Source organism: Berghia stephanieae, chromosome 5, assembly GCF_034508935.2.
Source record: "Berghia stephanieae isolate SIO BIC M18660-M18661 chromosome 5, UCSD_Bste_1.3, whole genome shotgun sequence".
Taxonomy (NCBI): Eukaryota; Metazoa; Mollusca; class Gastropoda; order Nudibranchia; family Aeolidiidae; genus Berghia; species Berghia stephanieae.
The window spans coordinates 38,382,933-38,405,432 of record NC_088364.1 but is presented as its reverse complement, the minus strand read 5'-3'; the positions used below and the strand labels follow the sequence as shown (position 1 = coordinate 38,405,432).

The 22,500-nt window shown below is 37.9% G+C and overlaps 2 protein-coding genes across 6 annotated transcripts in view; one reads left to right on the top strand and one right to left on the bottom strand.

Moving 5' to 3' along the window:
- Positions 1-22,500, top strand: part of LOC144972879 (uncharacterized) — a 132,330-nt gene that overhangs the window by 69,611 nt on the left and 40,219 nt on the right. The window lies entirely within an intron of this gene.
- LOC144972881 (uncharacterized) overlaps positions 3,958-22,500 on the bottom strand; it is a 33,214-nt gene continuing 14,671 nt past the window's right edge. For all 3 annotated transcript variants that reach the window (XM_078914651.1, XM_078914652.1, XM_078914653.1), the window contains exon 2: positions 3,958-6,256. In XM_078914651.1, the coding sequence (XP_078770777.1) occupies positions 4,383-6,128 (1,746 nt within the window). In that variant the 5' untranslated portion in view covers positions 6,129-6,256 and the 3' untranslated portion in view covers positions 3,958-4,382. The remainder of the gene's footprint in view (positions 6,257-22,500) is intronic.

Genomic DNA, 22,500 nt, shown 5'->3' with positions numbered 1-22,500 from the left:
TAACGGCATTAAAACAATGCTAGCACAGACGTTGCAGAAAGTCATTCACTCTGGTGTTGACATAACATTTGAAAAAAATCGTGTGGGATTTGACGTTTGGCATTATTTGTTTTTCTTCTATAATTCAGCACACGCACACACACACACACGCACGCACACGCACACACATACATACACACACACACCCACATACACACACTCACAAGCCCATATATATATATATATATATATATAGTTTGTGTTTGTGTGGGTGTGTGTGTGTGTGTGTGTGTGTGTGTGTGTGTGTGTAGAATTGTTGTCCTTCTTACTTTATTCCGGTGTGGTAAATTATATTTCCTATAAAGTAGAGACAATGAATGATATTACTGAGAAATATTTACGGCATGTCATCAAGATAGGTTTGTAAGGTTTTTTTTTTTTTAAATATTTTTTTTTAATGTGCACGATTATAGTAATATTTGATTCCATTAAGATAAAAAGATGGAATCATAAATTATATATTGCATATTCAACTTCAATACAATGTTCTATAGATTGCATGATTAAAAGGATTTGGTCATGTGCATGTTATCGTACTTGTGCGGTAAATATAATTTGTGGACATATATGAATTGAATATAGACTATGTACAAAAAGCTAATCGTATATAATATCTGAATTATGCGATCACGACTATATTTTCATAACCATACGTATTATTGAGTAGGTGCCCAAAATCTGTATCCTATCATTTTCAGCACGACCCCCCCCCCCCCCCCCCCCCCCCTCCTCTTTCCGCTCTCGCTCTCTCTCACACACACACACACACACAAGCACATCGCCTCCTTCCCTCCCACCTCTCTCTCTCTCTCTCTCTCTCTCTCTCTCTCTCTCCATCTATCTATCTCTCTTTATATATCTATCTATTTATCTATCTCTCCCTCTTAGTGTGTATGAATTTGAAGTCTTTAGCATTGCGAATACGATACGAGAATGGAAAAATTGAATTATGCCGTGCCATCGAATAGATCGAATCGAAATTACGAAACAAGCCTTGAAAACGGCCTATGATTTGATTTACGGGGCAGCTCGTGCTCTGCATACATCTTATTCATCTCTTTTTATCTCCATGTTAAAAACTTGTTTTGATGTAACCTACGTACCCTATGAGTAAATTACTTCGTGAACCCGCACGTCTCTTGTACGCCGGCTGTCATCACACTTGTCCAAAGTGTCAGGAATTCTTAACATCTCCTTGCCGAATCTGTATATTAGATCTCAAATGAAAATGTTATGTTATGTATTTTTTTCTCATAACTATGCCCCCCCCCCCCCTCTCTCTCTCTCTCTCTCTCTCTCTCTCTCTCTCTCTATATATATATATATATATATATATATATATATATATATATATATATAATATATATATATTTCAAAGAATTTATCTTTCATTTTAATTTGTCTCGCATAAAGCCAGAAACTTTGTCCACAGTAAAAGGCGACACGTTTAGGAAGTACGCCCACATGCTAGCGCTAGTCTCTAAGCCTTTGTGAAATGTAAATGAGAGAAACTGATGAAATCAATTTTGCCATGATTTTCACAAGTTCTAGTTCTTGGGAACACGGACGGGTTTTCAAATCTATTGAACGGCCCATTTACTGAACCTGGTGCAAAATGATGTATTCTTGACACATAGAGGTTGAACTTTCACTACATTCCTGTTGCCTCATAACTTAGCTTACGAACATGTCAAAATCACAATAAATGTGTTTCTGTGCACCTCGAAGATTACTCCCTAAATATAAAATAAAAGCATAATTACGGCTCAGCCTTTAAATTTAAAAAAATACACAAGCAACCAAGTATACAGTCATTGCTCACGTTTGGAAGTCAATTTACTGTGCGATTTAGTAAGAATTCCAAAATATGCCTTCCCTTTTCGCTTTCACTTTTTGATCTGGCTTCTAAATTGGAACACGATAACCATAAGTAAGGGACGGGAGCACAGGAATCCCTCTGGATACACTTTGAGCCCATTTCCAATATTGGAGATCCAAACATGGCTACTGATTTCCCATAAACCTCATCTCGTTCCGTTCGTGCCTTTGCGAAGTCAAATGTTTTTGGCACCATGGAAATGAAGGATCAGAAAACGATTGGCAAGTAACAGACGGTATCAGTATCACTATTGATCCTGAATACAACTCTGCGATAAACTGACAAAACGCCCCCCCCCCCTCCCTATTTTTTCTTCTCTTTTTTCTTTTTACAATTTGGCCAGAACACTTTTCCTATCCAAAGGAAAGTCCTCGCGGCCAGTGGGCCCATATGGAGTTTATCCCGGTTTCTATAGCAAGCAACCACTTGCTGCACTTAGGATAGGACGCTAGTCTATTGCAAATTACTTTCCGTCATATTAAAAAGACCCAGCTACTCAATCACTGCTGATAGGACAAGGGAAGGGGGGGGGGGGGGGTCAGAAAATAATTTCGACTGCATCAGGGATCGATCTCGGCCCCTTTGCGTGTGGAGCGAGTGCTCTACCAAATGAGCTATCGGACCCCCTTGATATTAAAAAGATCAATTAAAAAAATCTTAAACTCAAAGATGAAATCTCCGCTTTAAGAATGTTTGAAAAGTTTGGTGTTATTTTCATCGACCGAATTATATAAAACAGTTAACTGCCGTACCATAGAAAGAAAAGTATTTAAACTCGTCCTTCAAAAACCGATCGATTTAAATGACTCTCATCTTGGCAAAAACTCTCAAACCTGGGGCCTCCCGGAAGGCCCATGTTTGAGAGAGGTTTTTTTTCTCTCTCCCAGATTAGGGTCATTTAAACTGATCGGTATTTGAAGGACGAGTTTTCTGACCAAAGTGTCTTTCCAGAATACGGCAGTTAACTGGTTAAATACATATAAATTTTCTTGCCGAAGTTTGAAAATGCGTTTTGACATTGGGCGACAGAACTATGACTCAGCTTTAAATAAGAATTCTGAGTGACTAATAAAAAGCTTAGATTTAGTAGTAGTTGATGGTCTGATGCTGAAATCGCATCAAAGCTTTTACGTGTAATTTGTGAACCACCATCTCAAAATGTTGTATCATGTCGAGGTGAACCAGGTGTCATTTAATTATGTATTTTAAAGTAAAAATGATCATAAATGTGAGATCTTAGTTTTTGTCACTTGAAGAAACGACTATTGTCCTCAACAAAACAGGGGCAGCGTGGCTCAGCGGCACGGTTTTTGCTTCGTACCCGAAAGGTACCAAGTTCGAATACACGTTGCGCTGTGTGACCTTGAGCAAGCTCGCCCAGCCTTCTGTGCGTTGCCTGACGCTACTTTTTTTCGCTGAATTGCGCTAGCAGCTTTATTTCATCTGAAAGTGTAAGCTTCTTCCAGACCAATTCACCACATGTAGGAGAACAGAATATACGCCTTAAGCGCACAGCTACATATCATGTTGACGAATAAAAGACGTGTAAGGCGCTTCAAACTAATTTATTCACGATATTTACATACATAACATGAAAATTTGATAAATATACTAGTGCATGAAAATGATAACTGTCCGAAAAGGACTCAATTCCCCCACCTAGTCAAGGATGTTCAATACCACAGAACTCTCAAGCCGAACATATAATGGAATGTTCTACAATGCCTCGATTGAAAAAGGGCCGGTCTCTGGCTCCATCTAAAGCTTCTCTCCCTTCATTCCTTACATGAGAAAAAACTCCTATCTTCCCTCCACCATTTCCTCTTTTTGCTGGGACATCAAGCACGTCTTTCTTTAGCATACGCAACACTCTACAATACACTCTTCATTCTCTTTTCTCTCCTCTCTCTCCCCAACCACTCTCTTTCTTCTCTCTCTCTCTCTCTCTCTCTCTCTCGTGGTGCTCAAGCGTTACTTCTCCCCCTCAATCTTTTCTCTTCCTCTCTCTCTCTCTCTCTCTCTCTCTCTCTCTCTCTCTCTCTATGTGTGTGTGTGTGTGTCCATACTGCCGCATCACAATATATAATCACAATGTTTTATTACCACATACATGCGTTTTTAATCAGTAAGTCCTGCAAAAATCTAGACAATTAACAAGACTAATTTATTTGCACAGCAACGATAAAACCATATTTTTTATTCATAATGCTGACCAAAGAACTTGGTGAACGATATCGATAGATTAAAATGACCCCTTTCTGTTAAAAAATTTAAGCCTGGCACTTCTGAACAACGAAGTCTCAGATTTCAGGGGATGGAGGGCGGGGGGGGGGGGGGGGGGGGGGGGGGGGGGGGGGGGGGGGGGGTCTGCCATCTTAATCTGTTGATATGTTATGAAGTTGTTTTTTTCTGAATAAATTGTTTTATCATTGTAAAGCAATTACTCACTTATTTCAATTAACAATTATAGTTTCCTTATATGGGAATGGCAAATAACATTATTGTTTTCCGAGTCATTGTTATTATTGTTGTAACTAGTATCACTGATATTACTCGATGGCGCAGGTGGTATTCCAACACTACTGCCCTGGTCCCTGTTTAAACCTCCATCCTCTTCTAGAAAATCCGAATGTCTCGTTTGGCCATGGACCACCAACGGTTGGATTGTAGCCACTGGCGAACACGGGGAATGGAAAGACGAAATATTGGCAGCGGCTGGCGAGTCAAAAATGGAACCATGTCGACGAGTTGTTCCGGTGATGGTGTTTGTTGGTGATGATGTGGTTGTGTTACTGTGGTGATGTCGGGACCCTGAAGTAATCCGGTGCTCCCGTAAAGGACTCCCGTGACGGTCTTCGCTCCTTGACCGATGCTGACGTACTGGGAGTGTTGGGGCCGTGGTGGAGATGATACTATTCAGAGAACTGAGATGTGTATTGATTTGAGTTTTGTCATTCTGAATATCGAGATTTTCAGATTGTTGCCTTTGACAACAAACGTTTTCTCCCCCATTCCGTAAGGTGTACGATGATGGGGATGATAGCGTTGTACTGTTGAATTCACCAAAATATGAAATATGATTTTCTTCAGGCGAAGCTGCTGCTTGTAACGTGTTATTGTTGTCTTCAATTTGGGCTGATGATGAATTATTATTGTCGTTCTCAACACCGCACATAGAGGTATGCCGGCTATTTCTGTTATTGTCATAGCTATTGGAATTATTATTATTAATATTATTGATGCTATTAATATATCCACGAGTTCGATATTGTAGACCACTGAATTCATTCTGAGCTTCGGGAACGTCTTTGAAGCAATGGTAGCGAATGGCAGCCTCGATTAGGTCCTGGACGGGAGGGAATTTTTTGAAGCTGGAAGTGGCGTGGAGATGGTAAAGAACCCGTCTAGGAAGACGAGGGTAGCGAATGGAAGAAAGAATCTCTTGAATACGGGCTTTGTCTTGAAGTTTGTTTTGCTTCATCCAATCCGTGGCTGACACGAGTATGAGATTCTCCTCACTGGTGCAATCATCTGAATGAAGCAGGTCACGAACGGTTATCCAGGAGGCGGTAATCCATCTCTCCGTGCGCACAAAGTCAGCGAATCGTTTACACAAGACTTGGAAAGCCACTTTCTTCGTTTCGTCTCTGTAGCCTGGATCTTCAAACAAATCACAGACGGAGCTTATTTGTAGCGATTGGGTTAGGGGTAAGGACGGGTCGATGTTGAGCATTTTGTTCAGTATCTGCACGATGTAGTTTTCACAGTGGGCAGCTAGGGCTACCACGCCGTATTTGACGGATAATTGGAACAGAGGAACTACGTAATCCCGATGTAACCAGACTGCCCCGCTATAGATGAAGTACAAGAACCGACTGAACACGGCACTGCACTCTCTGGGTTCCTGCAGATAAAGAACTGGTTTTCCACCGCTGTTGTCCGGGGGCATGGAAATCACGTTAGTGATCAGAGCAGCCAGACGTTCACTTTTGAGACCAACAATCATTTTGTGAGCGTGGAACACAAATTCTCCTCTGTTGATGTCAAGAATGATATCGCTGAGTGATTCGCTGTTGAAAAGTGACTCGAAGCTCTGTGCCGTTTTGACTTTTTTGCTTCCATCGCTGAGGCTGCTGGCATCGCTGTCGTCATCATCTGGTGGTCGGGTGGGGTCTGCGTAAACAGACGGAGGGGCGCTGAATCTCTTCATCCTGCTTCCCTTTCAGAACCGCTGTCATCGTCTTGTACCTGACGATTTTTCTTGACTAGCATAATTTGGAACAACTGCTAAATGATGCATGTCTGTTATAAATGCGATGGCCAAATCAATCAGTTAGTCTGAAAAGAAAAGAAAAAGAGGCAGTTTGAGAATTTCGCTATCAACTATACATGTGATCATGCTAAAATATTTTTGAGAGGCGGCTGATCTGATAATTATTTATAGATTTGTTTTTTTCAATCTTTGCGAATGAAAATCTCTATCAGGCAGCGACGACAGTACGATTACATGATATTGAATAATCAAATTCAATGGTGCATCAAGCTTTATATATATATATATATATATATATATATATATATATATATATATATATATATATATATATATATATATATATACATATATAAAGGAAGACATCGTGTGTGACACGTTGCTCAGACAAAACATGAGGACGACTTAAAAACTGTCTAGAAAAGTTGCCATCAGGTTAATGCTACGGAAACAAAGATTACTCTTACATGACACAGATTGATTAAACGAAAAGAATCATGAATAACATATAAATATATATATATATATATATATATATATATATATATATATATATATATATATATATATATATATATATATATATAGTAACACAAAGTGAAACAATCGACTCAATTTTCATGTCATTGGCTGGTCAAGAGTAATAGGAAAATACTAGGGACATATAACAATAACAACGAGTTGTTCGTTTCTCTATCGATTCAAAAGAGAAGAGACTAAGTAAGGGACTCTCAGTGAATCGAAATAAATGGATTTGCACATACGTGGTAATCTTCAGGTCGATCGATCAGTACATATTGGGAATGTTCAGTCATTCATTATGAAACATGTTACAAGCATTGGTGATCAAAGGATATATGTTCAATTCTAGGGGTATGGCGTAACTGTTCAAGATATTGCGTGCCTACCAGTAAACATGATAATACGCTTTATCTTGCCTCAAGGGAGAATGTATATCAGTATGGTGACATTATGTTTATTTTGAGATCGTTTATATTATAATAAATGTGTCGAATCCATTTCTATTCTTTTTTTTTTTTTTAAAAGAATCACAATAAAGTGTTAGAACGACCATACATAAATATATTTTTTTTAAAATATCGTCTTAGAACTGGATTTTAAAATGCACTTTATAGATAGATAGATAGATAGATAGATAGATAAATAGATAGCAACATTCTCGACGCGCTTTACAGTGCTACTTTTAAAAAATTCCATTCACTCCCCGTGGAACCAAATAATGATTCCGTGTGAAACGAGGTCACTTGGTGTGCATCTTTATTATTTTTTAAAAAATCCCAACTGTACAATATTATCTTGCTGAGAGGTACTCATTCACACGTGATTTGAGTGGAGTATATAATGTGTTGTGAGCTCGACACTAGGACGTGACGCTGTCTTAAGAAAGAAAAATACCGAGTAGAATTCTTACATTATCACTCACTGGGTTAAATGTGGCTTAGCTTTCACCAAAGTCAAGGCATGCGATCGACGCAAAGGAGTCGAGTAAATAAATACAGTACTTTGTGTCGTTTCCAACTGCGCAGATAATGGAGAAGGAAGCCGGTTTTAATAGAGAAAAACAATTGCCTGCAGGTACTTTATAACAAATACCCTGCAAGTTTATAGATAGAATGCGCTTGGCCAATGAGTTCACAACATTGCCATCCGGAAGTATAACGGACCAACACACAAACTGTGTGTAACCATGAACTTTTATAGTCTGGTTAATACAGTTTAGTGAGAACAACTCACAAACGCGGATGGCAAAAACAATAACAAAGGCCTGAGTGACGTCATCTGCATACTATCTATAGCAAATCTTAAATCATTTGATCCAGAAAGGTAAATACTGATGCGTGGACAGGAGGAGGAGGAGGCGGACAATGTCCATTCCTTTTCACATTTATTTCTGAATGATTAGGTGCTCTACCGACTGGTCTATCGGGCATATAAATTTGTTCCTTTGTATTCTAGTCAAAGTGGTGCACATATATATATAATAATATACTGACTGCGCCTACGATAACGAAGTCACGCATCTTCTTTCCTCATTGAGAGCAGAACGAGGTCTATAATTAATGGCTTCTGTCCTTCTATAGCTGTCTCGGTGACGGGTGCATTTAATTATCCATGACACCGCCACGGTAGCCAGAAACATTAAGCAATATCCACTAGTAATTTACATTTCACTCTTCCTTTTATTATATATACAATTATTCATCCATCTACCTCCCTATATAATTTTTGACCTCCGCATTCACCTATCCATCCATCTATTCCGCAACTCACCAGTCCAGCCATCTATCCGGTCTGTCTATCGTTTATCCGTCTGTCTATCTATTTATCTGTCTGTCTGTCTATCTATCTATCTTCGTATCTATCTGTCACTAGTTAGCTAACAATTCCCTTGTTCTTTCCCTTCTATTATCCATACCACCATCTATCCAACTATTCTTTCATCCATTTCAGCGGAAAGCACGGTGACCCAAGCCCACAAATGAAACCAACATAGTAATAATATATCGTAGCCTGGCGACAAAGGGTGATAAAGACTTATGAAAGTATTTTACTGCCACCCATCTCATTATTTCTCTCCACGTCTTGGCACAGCAGGGGAAAATTCCTTGACGAAACTTTTAACTATGCTATAACATTCTCCATGCCATTCTGGCTTGCCTGCCTCGTTGTCTTTTCCTTCAGTTCATGTATAGTAAGTAGCCTTCGTTTTCACCTGATGTTCATCTTTCTGTCTGACTACATGATGAGCCCACCTAGACATACCGAGTGGTATGGTGAAACCCGAATGTAGTGACATTTATGATAAACACAGGTATAGCACCTCGGGATATAGAGAAATGCGTGCTGGTAAATCAGTCATAGTCATTTGGAGCTGGTTTGATACACCAAACGGTCTATTATTTGTAACGATTCATATATATATATATATATATATATATATATATATATATATATATATATTTTTTTTTTTTTTCTTTTTTTAAAAAGGGGGGGGGGGGGGGGGGTGGGGGGGGGGGTTAGGATGGATTTTGGCAAATTTGTTATCATCCATTTATTGATATATTATTCGTCACTCTAAAGTTGTTTCTTGTATGTATTATCATTACGTTCTTGCTTCTTCTTTTTTTTTTTTCCCTCTCTCTTCTTTTTACAGTTCGGGGTTTGTACAAATTATAATGTGACTTATGACCCGTCCGTTTTATCTTCCCCACATAACATTATCACTTTTAAATTGACTCACTGGTTTGATTATGAAATTATACTACTAATAATATCGTCTGCTTGCAAAGTAAACATACCTCTGTCGCCCACACAGCCACTACTCTAAACCTGCAACACTGATTGATAAGGCTCGTGACATGTCACCACCACCCCCACCACCACGATAGATACGCTTACTATGGCCAACTATCTTAATTTGGTTACCGTATCACGGACACCGTGTCGTACTAATTGGTAACACGGTTTGTAAACTTGCCGCAGCGATAAATAACAAAGTAGGGAATGATAAACACGTTATTGTTAGGGTATCATCATCATCGTCATCATCATCATCATCATCATCATCATCATCAATTATTATTATTATCATCTACATTAACGCCAACAGAGGTGAATTAAACCCACACATAAAAACCTCCCACAAATTTCCCTGACCCCGAAGAAAACCATTAAAAGACACTAAAATGTCCAAGAAGTAACAATTCTACATACCCATCATCAAAGCACCGCAATAAATCCATCGATATATCAATATCAGATAAAATGATGTCCATTCCCCGTCCAGACTTACATTATAACGTTACCCATCATCCACGGCGCCAACAGCCTATGATTCATTATTCGCCTTTGATCCCGTTCAATGTGAAAATGCAATCATAAAATCCAATTCGTCGGCGCAATGACAACTCACTGTGACGAGCAACTCGTTCGCACTTTGATTTATTTCATCGTACAACTTAAAAACAAAAACAACCCCCCCCCCCCCCAAAGAAAAAAAACAGTTTATGGCCCATTTCTTTCTTTCTTGTCATTTATTTTCCTTTGAATATATTCCACCGGCACCATTCACATACATGATGTATATTATTCCTTTTTTCCTCCATTTACATCTGCGTGAGAACCCCCCCCCCCCTACACACACACCACACACAAATACACAGAGACACAAACAAGAGAAAAAAACAAAACCGGCTTGATTAAAAGTTGTCATGGAGCTCACACAGACTGACAAAAGTTAACTGATTTTTTTTACTGAAAAAAAATGTATCATAGCAAACAGGACAATTCCCCTATTGTTGGCAAAGAGGCCAAAACTGTCTTATCTTTTATATCTGCGTTGTAAGTAGAATTGTATCTTACTTTTACTTTTACTCGCCTTTCAAAGTGTAACCTTACCTCATTAGACTTAGAAGGACTGGGAAATATAATCAGAGATCCAGGAACATGACATTTCCTCGTTATAAACAAACAAGACAACTTGGACAGATACCCTACATCGATGATCTTCAACGGTGATTGTAAAAGACAAGCAGGGAAATATAATGTTGAAATGGTTTGAGAAACCTAAGACAAGATGATAGCTGCAATGGATGGATGATGGCAGAGGGCAGAATAGAAGGCCTGTGTATCTTATATCGTAAAATGTCAAAACATCACGCGCCTCTGTCTACGACTGTTTGTCTTGATTAGGGCTAAGCAGACTTGATATTATCTCCTTTCTGTTTTGACTTTGTATTCTTTCCTTTTTTTTTTTTTTGTTTGTTTGTTTTGTTATGTTTTATATTTCCTTTTTTCCCCTTCAGGTTGGGGGGGGGGGGGGGGGGGGTATTTACTCTCTCTCTCTCTCTCTCTCTCTCTCTCTCTCTCTCTCTCTCTCTCTCTCTCTCTCTCTCTTGATATTTTTTTTTGTTTTTATTTATTTACTTTTTTTTGTGGTGTTATTTTTTTCCCCCATTCCGGTGCCAAGTCCTTGTCTGTTAATAATGAATATGACATAATACTGTTAGACGGAGTGTACACAAATCGCAAATAAATACATATGTCTTTATCACACATACACACACACCCAATCACACACACACACAACACACACAATATATATATATATATATATATATATATATATATATAATATATATATAATGTATGCATTATAATCGTACAATGTTTCATGGGTACAACAAACCCCCCCCCCCCCTCCCCCACAAACGAAGAGATTAAGAATTTTCAAAGTTTTTAAAATTTTTTTTATTTTATTCATCTTCATCATCATCATCATCATCATCATCATCATCATCATCATCATCATCATCATCGTCACTAATAAACACCACCACCAACAACAACAACAACGACGACGGCGGCGGCAGCAGTAGTAATTGCAGAAGTGGTAGTAGTAGTAGTAGTAGTAGTAGTAGTAGTAGTAGTAGTAGTAGTAGTAGTAGTAGTAGTGGTGGTCGTAGTAGTAGTAGTAGTAGTAGTAGTAGTAGTAGTAGTAGTAGTAGTAGTAGTAGTAGAGTAGTAGTAGTAGTAGTAGTAGTAGTAGTAGTAGTAGTAGTAGTGGCAGTAATGGTAGTAGCAGTAGTAGTAGTAGTAGTAGTAGTAGTAGTAGTAGTAGTAGTAGTAGTAGTAGTAGTAGTAGTAGTAGTAGTAATTGTAGTAGTAGTTATGGTGGTAGTTGTAGTAGAAGCAATAGAAGTACAAGTAGTAGTTGTAGTAGTAAGCCAACCGAATGAAAAGTAGAGTGACAATAATTAATCGCTACCCTTTGGATAATACCAGTGTATCACAAATTACCCTCTATCCACCCATGAACATTATAAGACGCGGACACTCAATCACTCAATGTGTGGACATTAACAACCCCCCCCCCCCCCCCCCCAAACAAAAAAAAGTAAAGAAAGAAAATAAAAAACATCTGAAATAACAAGCATTAAGCCAGCAGGTATTAATTTGCATGTAATGCACTTCGGACCCTCTCCCGCTAGAATCAAGAGAACCACCACTCTCGCTTGATTAGGGCTAGCTAGGCATGATTATTATCACGTGCTTCCATAAAGATCTATTTTTTTAACCTCTCTTTCCATATTTCCATTCCGATTATATGTGTTTGTTTATAAATTATGCGGCATGAAAGAAGACGTGTTCGTCATCTACACCACAAACTTATACTAAAGATAAAAATCTGGAAAAAAAAAAACCCAAAAAACTGCCTATGCTTATATCTACATGGCGCTTTTCAAAGAAGAAAGCAAAATACAAGGGGGAATATCATACATAATATAATCTAACATTATACAGAGCATTTATTCCACGGAGACACCATCGAGGGTATGGTGCAAGACTATCGCAAGTCGACTGAGAATAGTTTTACACTGAGATATGTGTGTTGAAACACTGCGCACCTTGAGTCAAATCGACAACCTATCGTGTCGTGAAGTAAAAAAGTTATTTGACTTTGAAGAGATGTCTTAACTAAACGCTTACAAATTTGTGAAAATAAGACCATCGTGACTCGACTTAAGATAGGATTACAACCAATTTTATTATTTCCTTAAAATGTATGTATCGTAATAAGAGTTAAGACGGTCTCTTTATCAAATAAGTGTCAAACTGTTTAGCATAAAATTGTTTGTTTGTACCGAGTTACGATAGTATCTTTACTAGCTCTAAATAAATGTCAAACTGTTTAGTTTATTTCGTTATTATTCGGTTTGTTTATTTCTTTAGGCTGTAAATGAAGCTTTAGACAGGTATAACTATTAGGTCGCATAAGCACCCGTTACTCGCTGCTCGATCATTTAAACCCGTAGAGAGAATACATTTTCAAAATCATATTCTATGTATGTGATGTGCTAAACTCCATCACTAAAATCTTTGATTATATACAGAGCTTTTATATTAAGATTCTAATTTATAAATTTTGCAGGTATCCATTTACCTGCAAATCATTTTAAATCTTCAACGAATTAAATGACTGGATCAGGGACTCCAATCATCACCAACTCCATGATCGGTAGCTGACCTCCCATCGTAACGGTGCTTTGAGGACATTTAATTTCCTTTTAAACATGAAGCCCAGGAACTGGGCCTGGTCCTTCAGCTCAATTTTTGGAACCCCATACATAAAACAGGGGTGAGAATGACTGGTCACTAAAAAGGAGGACATTTTTCAGCGCTAGATCAAGAACCATCCATGCAAAAAGGATATGATCCACTTTATAGATTTAGGTTTGTCTGACAGAAGGAAAGATAGTGTGTGTTTGTGTGTGTGTGTTTTGTTTGTTTGTTTTTAAGGGTTTACGGCGCTTGCATCACATTTAGGTTATATCAACGCCAGTAAAAAGGAAGAAAATGGGATAGTAAAAAGTTCTAGAATTACAATTAAAGCACCCAAGAAAAAGTAAGACATAGGGGAACGGAACAAAAAGGGATCAGATGTAGATTCAAAGAGCAAACCACCAATGTACTTAGTTTGAGATCACCTATAAGTCTCATCCGGGCACAAAGAGGAATACACTCAAATGCTTACATTATATACATTCAAAATAACAAATATACTAATACATAACAGAGAGATGATTTATAAGGAAAAAAATATAATCTCCCAAAACAATAACTGTGCATTTGACTGTTTCCCTTACAGTTAGGACTCTGGCCAGGGCCAGGACAAAACCAAGTAATCTCATTCCAAGACAAAGACAGAAAGCATGTTGGAAAACAGATATAAGGGGATAGAAGACATAGTATGTACCCCCTTGCCCACTATGGGAGGTCAGGAACCCCACCCAGGTGTGTATGTGTGTGTGTGTGTGTGTGTGTGTGAGACAGAAAGACAGAGTAAGAGAGAGAGAGAGAGAGAGAGAGAGAGAGACTGCTCAAAGTGAATATAGTGATAGGTACAGAGAGATTAAAGTGAAAAAATAACCGAGGTTAAAGTACTGAGTGAACGTTATTGTTAGGTGTGTATGTGCTTTATTTGTTAATCGTAAATATTAAGTTAACATATGTTTCATGTTGGCAATTGCCAGGAAATTAACATTTTAATTGAATCCTCTCTCTCTCTCTCTCTCTCTCTCTCTCTCTCTCTCGAGAGAGAGAGAGAGAGAGAGAGAGAGAGAGAGAGAGAGAAGGAGACACACAGAGAGAGAGAAAGAGACAGAGAGAGAGAGAGAGAAAGAGACAGAGAGAGAGAGAGCGAGAGAGAGAGAGAGAGAGAGAGAGAGAGAGAGAGAGCGCGAGAGAGCTCAAAGTGAATCTAAAGATGAGTACAGAAAGATGAAAGTGAAAAATTAACGAGACTTAAGAACTGAGTAAATTTTACTGTTAAAAAAAAAAAAAGATTTAAGTAAGATCAAAAGCACTGGAGAAAAAGTGACTGGTTCAAATAGGGCTCACAAACGGACTCCAAGATCAAACTATCAATGTAGTTAGTTTGAGGTCACCTAAAAGTCTCACCAAGACACAAGCACAGAATCCTTGTGAGAGAAATACAAAACTTAGAACAACAAATCTAACGTCACACAAAAGAGAGATGATATACGAGAACAAGCATATCATCTCCCAAAAACAACTATACATTTAATTGTTTCCCTCCCTGCCAATGAATCTGGCCATGAAAAGGATCAAGCCAAGACAAAGGCAGAAAGCAACTCTGATCCATGCAAGTCAAAAGATCCCACCAGGAAGATAATGTGATAGTAGTGCTTGCACTAGAGGCGGTACTGATGATGATGGGATAGTTGCTGTCGTAGTGGTGGTAGTTATGGTAGAGATGGTGATGATGTCATGATGGTTCAGGGGTGAGAATGACTGGTCACAAAAATGGAATTCAAGACCTATCTATGCGACGATAACGTATAAATTTGAATTTCATAAAAAATTTACTGAGATGCAATCAAAAATGTGTCTCGCAATAATTTCTGACACCACTTGGAGGAATTTCAAAAGTTGAAAGTGTAATTACAACATATTGTAGTAGTAGTAAGAAAAGATGGCGGTAGGGATGATGCTGTGGTGGTGGTTGTAGTAGGGCCGTGATAAGGATGATGATATGGTGGTTGTAGCTGTAGAGGTGTTGGGAATGATGGTGTGGGGTGGTTGTAATAGTTGTGGTAGGGATGATGTGGGGTGGTGTAGTAGTGATAGTTGGATGATGTGGTGGTGGAGGATGTAGTTGTATTGATAGTAGAATGATGATATGGTGTGGTGTTGTAGTAGTGTAGTAGTAGTGGTTGTAGCTGTAGTGGTGGTGGTGGTAGAGATGATGATTTGGTGGTGGTTGTAGGTAGTAGTAGTGGTGGTGGGATGATGATGTGGTGGTGTTGTAGTAGTAATAGTGATAGGAATGATGATGTGATGGTTGTTGTAGTATAGGTGGTGGTTGTAAAAGTAGTGGTGATAGGGATGTTGATGTAGTGGTTGTGGTGAGTCTTTTTAAAAGGCGGAAAAGTGATGGTGATGGGCGGAGATAAACCATCATTTAGGCGGAAATCCGCCTTTAGGCGGAAGATTCTCAGCCCTGATAAAAGTCAGTTTAGTGTGGAAAAAGAGAACAATTGCGATTAACACATTCTGATAAATTGTTTCATTTGTGTTTTAGTTGTCTCTAAATGTTGTCCACGCTTAGTTTACTTCAATAGCTTACAAAAGACTCAATGCATACGAAGCCATGTTTCATTACATTCACGATTTAGTTAATTGTCTAAACATCTCAAACAAAAAAATATAGACGGCAGACGCTCCTCTGAGGAACTCCCTCCTTTTGACTGAACAAATGAGTCCTTTTTCACAAATGCTCAGAGAGAAATAGGGAGCTATCTTTGCTAACCAAGCTTGAGGATTTCAAATTCCCAAATTGTATTGAAATTCCTTTTTGAGGTCAATGAAGATTGCTACCGCACTTGCACGCAAAGATTTTATAACTAAAACTCCCCCGTTGAACAAGGTTATCAATATTTCAAGAGTTTCTTCTAAAGCCGTACTTTTAGGTCTGAAAGAGAATCTCTGTTTTCCAAATAGAACTTAAATAGCAGACGACTGTTGACCATCTTGTCCATTAGATTGCATAAGCAGTTGATGATGGAGATGGACAGTTATTTAAAGACTCAGAGTGGTCATTCTCAGGTTTTGGAATTGGAATCACACCATTCAAATTCTATCTCAGTTGAAAGGACTGCATTATCAATTCCATAGTAGATAACCATTAGGGAAACCAAAATGATTTGCTGTGGACGATTACCATATCTTATCAGAATCCAATGCCATGACAATCGTTTCGGAGGGCAAGCACCATTCTCCTGCAATTAGGATGGTTTATTGTAAGCATGGCATTTGCTGATACAAAAACTCAGGTTTTTCTGCACGCCGCTATTGAGCTATGTAGCCTCTGTGTAGTCATCTGCAGGTATTATAGTTTGTTGCAGTAAGGATTTATCGGGAGGAGGAGGGGAATCAGATTGCATAAATCAGAACCAGATCTGTACGATCAGATTCCTATGGTATTTCATAACACCGATCTCATACGACAATTATGAGACTCGTTTTCGGAGAATTTGGGCAATTTAGCAATGTCCCCATATAATTGAAATTTTCTATGGTAGAAAAGGAAGTCCAAACTTAACGTGGATTTCTCATTAGGTCAATCGGAGCTTCTCTGTATATTTTTCCTGGGTCCCATGGAACAATTGTGCTTTCGGGCCCATGGGAACTCATTGAACCTATGGATCATAATGACCCGTGCGAGGATCTGCTGTAGAACTACAGAAGATAGTGCAGTTGAGGAGGAGGAGGAGGAGGTGCTAGAAAGGGGAGAAAAGAGGGAATATGAGAAGGCAAATGAGGAAAAGAGGAAGAAGAAGAGTTGGCATGGAACAAACGGAGGCGGAGGAGAAGTAGGAATAGGAGGGGGAGGGGGGTGGGGGGAGAGAAGAAAGAGAAAAAGGTGAAGAGGAAGATGGTGAGGAGAAGGAGAATGGGGGGAGGATGAGGAGGAGGAGGAGACGAAAGAGGAGAGGAGGAGGAGGGAAAGGAGAAAAGAAGTAGAAAAGAAATTAATGTGAAGTGAAAGAGAAGGATATGGATCAAGTAGGAGAAGTGGAAAAGTAATTTTAAGAAGAAAATTTAGACTGCCCTTTATTTCAACTCGCGTCCTGTCCAGTTGTGATATATTATGCTTGTTGCTAGTCTAATTCACGCCTTTAATACCGGAATAAATTCCAGATTAAACAATTCTATAGGTCTTATTACTTGTTTCAGGTACCGTAACTCATAACATAGTTTTTCTACTAAACGGCGATGATGGCACAACTCCGAATTACGATAATTTTAGTCCTGTGCTATCATTGTAAAAATATCGAATGTCTACATACGATAGTCTTGCCTCCAATAAAATACTTTTAAACGATCGTAACGTTAATAATCCACAATCCAAGTAATATAATATCATCTCAATAAAGTCATCATCGTTTTTCTCGCCACTTTTTACATAAGATTATTAAATTTCACGAGTTTCTCAAGGATCATTATGAATTTTAAACAGTTTTTTGTCTCTCCTGTTGCGTTTTTACGATACGATAGTTTTGCACCCTACCCTCGCCATAGGCTTTTCGCAATGCTTCATTTACTGTCCCAGCAAGCAATATTTATTATGAGACCAAAACCAAAGTACCATTTCATACATTACAAGCCACATGTGGGGTGCTCTTTTTTTTTTAATAGTGGTCTTTTATAAATGATGTCAAGGCCAGGTACGCATTCACACCTGGAGTCAAGGGTACAAAGAAAACTATGTATTCAAAGAAACAATCCCAAAGACCCCTGTCACTGTCAGCCATTCTCTTTAACGTTGGATAGCTTTCATACAAAACGAAACACATCATCGCACGAGTTGTCCATCAATGTGTGTGTGTGGGGGGGGGGGGGGGGTTTTGTTTTTAATATATAATTGCATCTTAATAGATTCGCGAATCACCCCCCCCCCCCTCTCCCCTCTTAAATTCCATTACATCCGCTAAACTCAATGACGTAATAAAGGCCAATTCAAGGACTGTCGACAGCCGCAGCAGTCACTATGGATTTGCCACAACATGACTTCCACAAGTCCCTTAACGGACTTGACACCAATACCATTGCACTCAAACGAAACACCTTTTTTTTTTTTTTTTTTACATTTCAGTCAGATAAACACCAATTATCATACATCTAATATTGATCGAATACAATCACATTCAATCTGAGATTTCAAAATTAAGACGTATCTAGCACTAGCAGTGCATGTTTCGGATTTCTCCGACAGGTTTTAGTGTCATCTTATTATTTTATATCGATATTTGAAGTTAAAGAAAAAAAATAAAATATAAAAAAAAATTCTGGCGAAAAACGAAAAAAGACAACAGCAACAACAACAAAAAATAAAAAAAAAACAAACAAAAAAAAGAGGAGAAAGAAGTTTGCCAGAGTCGGACAGAATGATTCCACCTCGATCGCTTGCTACTAGCACTAAAAATGCTGGTACTTTACTGGTGTTGTCAATGTCAAGTCGTGTCTTAAGAATTTCTGTATCCGGTTTAAGTGGCCGCTGAGAAACGGGAGGTGACATCCTTAAGTCTCTCGAGAAGATTTCTTTTTATTCTCCTCACTGTCTGTCTCTCCTTTCTTTCTTTAACTTTTTTGGATTTTTTTTTATTAACCTATGAGAAAATGAGCGAGAGAAGGGTTTGCGCCCTATTTGGCAGCGAAATTAAAATCCAAATAGGGTAAAATAAGGATTTGGTGGTTATGTGAGTTCAATGAAGAAGAAGATATTCGATCGATATCTTTCCTTCATCTTGACTCATGAGAGACAATATAAATTAACGAAAGAGGACTGTGAGGTGCTCAATATTATACTGTGAATGCGTGATTTTTTTTCTTTTTAAAATCTCTTTTACTTTTTATTAAATCAATTTTTTTTAAAGTGAGGTACTCATTAGAAGTACATAATGATGACTAGAAACAAAAAGTAAAAAAGGATATTGTTGTTATTGCTGTTGATGATGATGAGGATGATGATGATGATGATGATGATGGTGATGATGATGATGATGATGATGATGATTATGATGATGTTGAAGACATTATCGTCCTCATCACCATCATCGTCGTCATTATCACCGAATTACTAATAATGAACTCGTCTCTGCTCCTTGTTGATTTAACTTCGCGTGAACTGACAACACATATCCGGCCAAACAGTAAACAGTATCTGACAATCCAAATATCAAAATCAATACACAGCCATCTTTAATCAGTGGATGGAGGCAAAACAGGAAATCAAAAGGCACTCATTTTAGAATAAAAAGGTGAAAAAGATATCATGCTTAAATATGAAAATACGCCAATATGGAAGTAGGAGTCATTAGAAATCCGCTTTGAGGATTCAAAAAGACATAATAATAATAATAATAATAATAATAATAATAATAATAATATAATAATAATAATAATAATAATAATAATAATAATAATAATAATAATAATAATAATATCTCAATGCACATGTTCCTCCTAATGTAGTCTTTCTTTTTATTATTGTTGTTTGATTAATTAATCAATTTATTCATCGGTTTGTTTTCATTCATTTTATGTATTAAAATTTTTAATTAGTTTGTTTAATTAATTAGTTAATTAACAAATTAATTAATTGACTAATTTATTCCTTTCCGTATGTTTGATTTTATGTGAATTGAATTTGTGTTGTTCGATACCGATGCACCCTATCTTAAATCACTTGGCACATGTCATTCGTGTGACAAAAACCTAACAGAGCAAGAAAATAGTAAACATATTTGAGTCATTTAATTATTAACCCAAAGACACCAAGAGCAACTGAATAACCGTCATCAGACTGGCGGGGGTGGGGGGGGGGGGTTAATAAAAGGTGATAGAGTTGAATGTAAGCTCGTATTTAATCAACAACGACATACGACGTTTCGGGGGTTTTCCTATTTATGAACAGTGGAGGCAAACGATGGCATTGGCGTAAAATCAAATGAACGGGATGTCCACAGTGTTGATAAATGAGACGACCGAAACGTCAAAGTTACTGGGGATTTGGGGGGTTTTGTTGTTGTTGTTGATTAAACTGGACCTCACATTCGACTTCATCATTGCTTTTTCTGTTTGTTTGTTTGTTTTGTCGTCGAGCTTCAAGCAGCAATTTTTTTTTGTAACCAAACACATAATAATTACAAAAGAAAGTAATTGATGACACAGACTATTAGATATCGTTATATTATTATCAACATCATGGAACCTTGTCTTTATTTCTGTAATTTATCTTTGAAGAAATGACAATCAGGACCGACGTAAAACGAGTTGAACGGCATGTCTACAAGGTCAACAATCAAGATATAGGGGCACTTAAATCTCCCAAGTGTATACCAAACGAAAGCGCCCCCCCCCCCCCCCCCCCCCCCCCCCCCCCCCTTCCACGCCCTCATTCCTTCCTCCGCCCCCTCCCCGTATTCCTCCTCAGCCACCCTCGCCGCAGCTTGTCGTTAAATATTGACAGAGAGATCACAGGTTTTGAAATGAGCTGATAAGAGCTTTCTTCAAGGACTGGCTTCTGCTCGGATTACGATGTCAGAAAAACAACTTTGCTGCTGACAGGGGAAACAGCGAGACTTGACTTGTAGGTTCGTCGTGTCCCCGTAGCGGATTCTTATGAACTCCCGAGTTCCTTCAGATAAGATGAAGAAGAACTGTTAGCTTTGTTTGAGTGCCAGTTTAGATTACTTGGGAAGTAAGAAGATTTAAACAGCACTTAATGATGAATGTGTGCAAACACTATTACTTTCCGATTATGGTTATGTAAGCATTCACTGCACTCGCCTGTAGTATCGTATATTATATAAGGAGCGTTGATGTACGTAGCGATTAACGGGAGTTTGAACTTGACTTCCTTTATCAGCAACTATGGAGGAAAAGGTCGGGTACAAATGATATTTCTTTTTTTTTCTTCTTTTTTTTTTTAATTCGGGGCGTGATATTGATAGAAAATATTAAGTAAGTTTTACAACTACCTACACGTTTTTGACTTGCTTGAGAAAATGAAAACTTACTTCTACTTTGTCCTTTTTTTACATGAAAAATAATGTTTAGGTGATTTTGTGATTATTATTATTATTATTATTATTATTATTATTATTATTATTATTATTATTATTATTATTATTATTATTATTATTATTTTTTTTTTTTTTTTTTTTTTTTTTTTTTAGTTTTTGGGGTTTTTTTTTCTTTGCGACATTTTGCCATCTGACATTTGTAACGACTTCATTAATATTTTGATCAAAAATTGTTTCGCATCCGTCTAGAGATGCCGATGAGAAGGTGTGATTAAATCTTGGTAACCAGGTGGGTGTAAAAAAAATGGTGGTGATGGAGATTAATGCCGATTATATTATGTTTGTGTTCAAGTACTATTTGAACAAGAGAGAGACATAATGTATGGGGACACACACACTCACACACACACACTTATATATATATATATATATATATATATATATATATATATATATATATAGAGAGAGAGAGAGAGAGAGAGAGAGAGAGAGAGAGAGAGAGCAAGAGAGAGGGAGAAAGAAAGAAAGAGAAATAAAGAAAGGTGCAGAGAGAGAGAGAGAGAGCGGGAGGGGGGGGGGGGCAGTTGAGGAATGTCAGATAAGTAAAGCCATGTAGAAATAAACATTGGAACGTTGATTTTTATAGGAGCATTGTTGGCATTTGCGGCACGAGTTGTCTGCGACGGAGAAGGCATAAAATGGGAATTAACAAGATTCAAGGAATAGTGCATTCAGGACTGCTGTCTAGTCAACAGAATTGTTTTTAGCGACGTGTATTTATTTACAGGTCTGATAAGCCGAATCGTTAAGGTCTCGTTGTTGTAATGGAAATACTCTCAAACAAACGCAATATATTACCATTACAACAATGCCATAATTGCTTTCGGTTATCAGACCCGAAAATATGTAAACCTTAGTTTTAAGGCTTTACTGGTCTTCCCATTTTGTAAAAACATATCCATATGACTGTTAAGAGTTCAACTCAATGAAAGAAAAGTCGTGTGTCCCATACCTTGCCAAACAAAGTGAAACGAAAAATACAAGGGAAAAACAACAACATTCATATATCTAGATCGGCCCAACTTTACTTTTCTTTAGATGAGGAAGAATTATATATTTTCTAGTATTTTTATGTCTTTTATAGAAAGGTGAGCGGACATCTACAGCGGTTTCTTGTT